Consider the following 4094-nt stretch of genomic DNA (forward strand, 5'->3'; position numbering starts at 1 on the left):
AAAAAAAAAAAACTGCATATTTATTCTTACATGTTTAAATTTCAGTCACCTTCAAAGTACTCTCCGTTTGCTATAATACAAGTATCGAGACAGTTTTCCCGCCGCTCAAAGCAGTTATTTAACTAGTCGATTCTGACACCTTTAGTGCTTCTTCTGTTCTTTGTTTCACCCCTTCCACGCTGGCAAAATGTTTCCCTTTGAGGACGTTTGCATCCAGGGAAACAGAAGGTCACTTGGGACGAGATCAGGTGGGGCATGGGGACCATGCCGGTTTTGGTCACAGAGTGTGAGCAGGTACGCTGGTATATCACCCATCATAAAACGGGCAAATGCACTGAAAGGATCTTAAAAAAAAATTCACCGCAGCTGGAACGCAGCCTCTCACACCACCACTAGCTGGTACAGACACCAGTGGGTTCCAAGAACACGTACGCTAGCAGGGGAAGCCTCCAAAAGAATTCCAGGTTTGGGGGGTCCCCCTCACGTTGCCGCAGACCAGTCAGGGCCAGCCTGGAGCCTGAGCCACGCAGCCGTGGCCAGCACGGAGCAGGGCAAGAGGCTGTCCGCCAGAGCAGCACCTGCTGAGCTCAGCGGCTCCTGGGCGTCCAGGGGCTGTGGGGCGGGGCATACCCCCTCCAAGTGGCGTGCCGTCTGTTCTCCCTTCGCCCCCACACAGAGGCTGTTTGTTTTCCGGCAGCCCAGCCGACCTCTCCCAGGGGCCAGGGTTCCTTCCTCACGTGTGCGCTCAGACCCAGGGCTCGAGGGCCTCCCGTGCCCCGGCGGTGGGCAGACGCGTCCTCCGTGAGGCTGCCCCAGGCCGGCAGCTCAGCTTCCTCTGGTCGAACCGACACCGACAGCCACCTCCCCTCCCTCCCACGTCCCAGATCCTGCAACTCACCGCGCGCTCACGAGCTCCGGGCCGTCACTCAGGGGACGCCGCCAAGGCCCCCATCCCCGCTCTCACAACACGAATGAGTGAGGTCATGTCACTCAAAACCGGAAGAAAACGGTAGAAGTGTCCAACTGCCTAACGTGTCTCTTTGCACCTCTGAGTGTAGAATAAGATTAGAAGTAAACAGGACAGAACTGAACAATAAATTCTAGAAGAGTGGGCTTGATTCAAACAAGTATAATTCTCAATTTATCACAAAATTTCCCACAAAAATTTACAATCAGCAAAATATTTTCCTTATTTTTCATGTAGCAATTTCATACAATTCCATGGTTGCGCTCTTATTATGTGTTACAATAAGCCTTCATTAGTCCCTCAAAAGGATGATATAAATAGTCAGTCTGTACAACCCACCATAGGATAAAAAACCGAAGCCAAGATTCCCAACAGTTTTCATAGCAGCCGGGCACACTCTGGTGACCCCAACGAGAGCCTCCTGGCAGCAGCCAGGAGTCGGTCAGCTTCCGGAAGCAGGGCCTGGGGCAGCCCCGACAGGGAGACAGGCGAGACCGCGGAGCCCGAAAATCTGACGTGTCTCAAGGAAACTCGAGGGAGGAACTTGGACTAGAAGGAGGGGCAGACGGGCTCCTCAGCCACCCGGAACGCTGGAGTGTCAGGAAAGCACTGGGCTGGCGGGGGCTGGCAGGGGCTGACCTGCCTCAGCCCGGCCGCCGCAGCTCAGAGAGTTAAGGTCTGCCTCCAGCGTCCACAGCAGCAACCTCAGGGTTTGGGAGGAATCCTCCTCTCCCCTGCGGCTGAAGATAAAATCGAAAAGCAAAAGCAAGTCCATGCTCGCACGAGTGGCATCCATCCTGACCTGAGTCCTGCGCTCCCTGCTGCCCCTTCACAGAGCCACGGGCTTCAGAACCGCCACAGGGACCCTGAGTCTAGACCGCTCAGAACTGACGTCGGCCCTCACCACAGGATCACACGCTGCTGCAGGGAACTACCTGAAAGCCTGCATCGGTGTGTGGCTTGCATTGAAAAAGTGACCAAACAGCTCAGCTGGGGAAAGTTCCAGTAGTATCCATGTCTTCTGAAAAGTCCAAACTGAAAAATGCACGTAACAATTCAAGTTTTCTATGTTAGGAGTCTTGTGGTAGCAGATCCAAACCTTGGGTCTTATAATAAGGCTTTTCGCATTAGAGGATTAGACACGAGCCCTAGCTGGGAAGGAAGACCCACCCAGAAAGAGTGTCTTCCCGGGGCTTTAACGGACACTTTCATTTTAAAAATGCAAGTGGCTTCCTGGGACACGGCACTCACGTCCTACATTCCCCGTCCTGGAAGGCTTTTCTAGTGCTTCTCAATTCCATGTCTCCAAGAGGCAGTCCCACGTCAACATGGGTTAAAAGCCAAAACATCCACAGCCAGAAGTCACCCAAGACAACAGAGAACAGCTCTATCATTCAGCCTTCACATTCTATGATCAAGCTTCAGAGACGCTGCAGGAAAAAGGCTAGACTTTGTGGAGAACTAAGGTGCAATCTTCGCTTTCCTTGAACCGAGCCGACATCACAGCACTGTCTTTGGCACGTGCAGCCTTTGAGTAATAGTTGACGATCTTGCCGTCCAATTTGTGCTGGTGAGGGATGCTCTCGTAGGGCTTGAGATCAAGGTCCAGCACAGACACAGAGAAGGCGAACCTGGACCTCGACGAAGGGACCACAGGCCTCTGATCAGAGCTGCAAGGGAAAAACAATTTCAAAACACACTCTCGTGCCAGCTCACAAAGAGCAACCATTCTGTGCATCTGGATGCGCCGCGCCTCCGCCCATGCCAGCCGCGTGCAACGGCACGGGAAGCTCCTGCCAAGCAGGCCCCTGCTGCGGCGCGTACGGGCACCGCCCACACCAGACAAGAGAGGGTTCAGGGCCGCAAAGATGGAAAAGCAATTATGTAGACTCTGTGAGTGCTGTTCCCTCACCCAGTGGTGTAAATGGGCGCCGAGAAAGTCACTTCATCACAAGCCCAGTGTTACAAAACCTAAGGAAAAGTAAAAAGTCGCCCTGGCCCTTCGAGAGCCAAAGGGATGAGATGTTGAGAACGGACCTTCCTTGTGGGTCCAGGGAGAACCTCACTGAACTCCTTTATGCCTTTCACATTTGGGGAGAAATCTGGGTTTATGCTTTGGTCTAGTATCCTATCTTCAGCACTTTGGGTTTTGTTCCTCAGGGTTTAGTCTTGTGGTTTTATAAACGTCAGAACAGTCACTGCTTGCAACAAAATATGAACAGTTGCTTGTACTTTCAGAGTAACTCTGTATCTTGCACTAATGTTGCTGTGGGCCCCACCCTGCTCGGAGTACCGAGCACTCAGCACCTGGCTCTGGACGGCTGGCTAAACGAGCGGCGTGAACTCAGTTCCATCCAGGAGAGAGGTTCTGAGCTGCTGGTGTCTCTGCGCTTACTACGCATCTAGATTTGGATCAACACACACCACCAATCTCAAAAGCTCGTGCCTGGGAAAGGAAACCCCAGTGAACCGAAGCCTGCTAGCATCAAAGCCTAGACCCCACTTGATTCCTGCTCCAGGATCCTGTTTATAAGAACTCCAGGCGAATCACTGACTCGGCTGCTGAGGTCGTTAACTATTGTCTCCCGAAGAGTGGAGCGCAGCATTAACTCCCAAGTTAAGGTCTTGAATCTCTGGAAGCCGGGAGGGGCCTGAGCTCATCCGGACCAGCCCTGTTGTCCTGACAAATGGCGACGCCCAAAGCACCACTCAGTTCCAGAGCCTGAAACCCAGCCCTGCGGGCCACATCGCTGGCCCATGACAAGGGCTGCGGATCTTAAAGGCCACCTCAGTGTCTCATGTCAGAAGCAGCACCCGACAAGAGGACACGTGTAAAGACGAGGGTCTTCCCAGCAGCGCCTGCAGAAGGCGGACCATCTGGTCAGCCACAAGCTCCTGACACCACAATGCTGTCGGTCCCTCCGTGGCCCTGAGGCTGCCAACGGGCAGGAGGCTGCCGGGGACAACGTGTCCCTCAGGCCGTCAGTGTGCCCTCTGGCATCCTCAGGGAGTAGGGCCAGCAGGACTTTCTGGCCGCAGGGGCGCTACCCTCGGCCGGAGGGCCGTTCCCCAGGGCACGGGCCGGCTGGGAGGGTGGCCAGTGGGACCGGCGGCCTCCGCGGACGCT

The 4094-nt window shown here is 54.4% G+C and overlaps 1 protein-coding gene across 1 annotated transcript in view; it reads right to left on the bottom strand.

Annotated features, from left to right (window-relative positions):
* Nucleotides 1–1113: 1113 nt before the first annotated feature.
* Nucleotides 1114–4094, bottom strand: part of IPPK (inositol-pentakisphosphate 2-kinase) — a 48552-nt gene continuing 45571 nt past the window's right edge. Inside the window, exons 14-15 of the mRNA XM_021710945.1 lie at nt 4016–4092; nt 1114–2637 (exon numbers count right to left, since the gene is read on the bottom strand). Of these exons, the coding sequence (XP_021566620.1) occupies nt 2412–2637; nt 4016–4092 (303 nt within the window). The 3' untranslated portion in view covers nt 1114–2411. The remainder of the gene's footprint in view (nt 2638–4015; nt 4093–4094) is intronic.

Source organism: Carlito syrichta, unplaced genomic scaffold (assembly GCF_000164805.1).
Source record: "Carlito syrichta isolate Samal-C Ts95f unplaced genomic scaffold, Tarsius_syrichta-2.0.1 Scaffold301698, whole genome shotgun sequence".
Classification (NCBI taxonomy): Eukaryota; Metazoa; Chordata; class Mammalia; order Primates; family Tarsiidae; genus Carlito; species Carlito syrichta.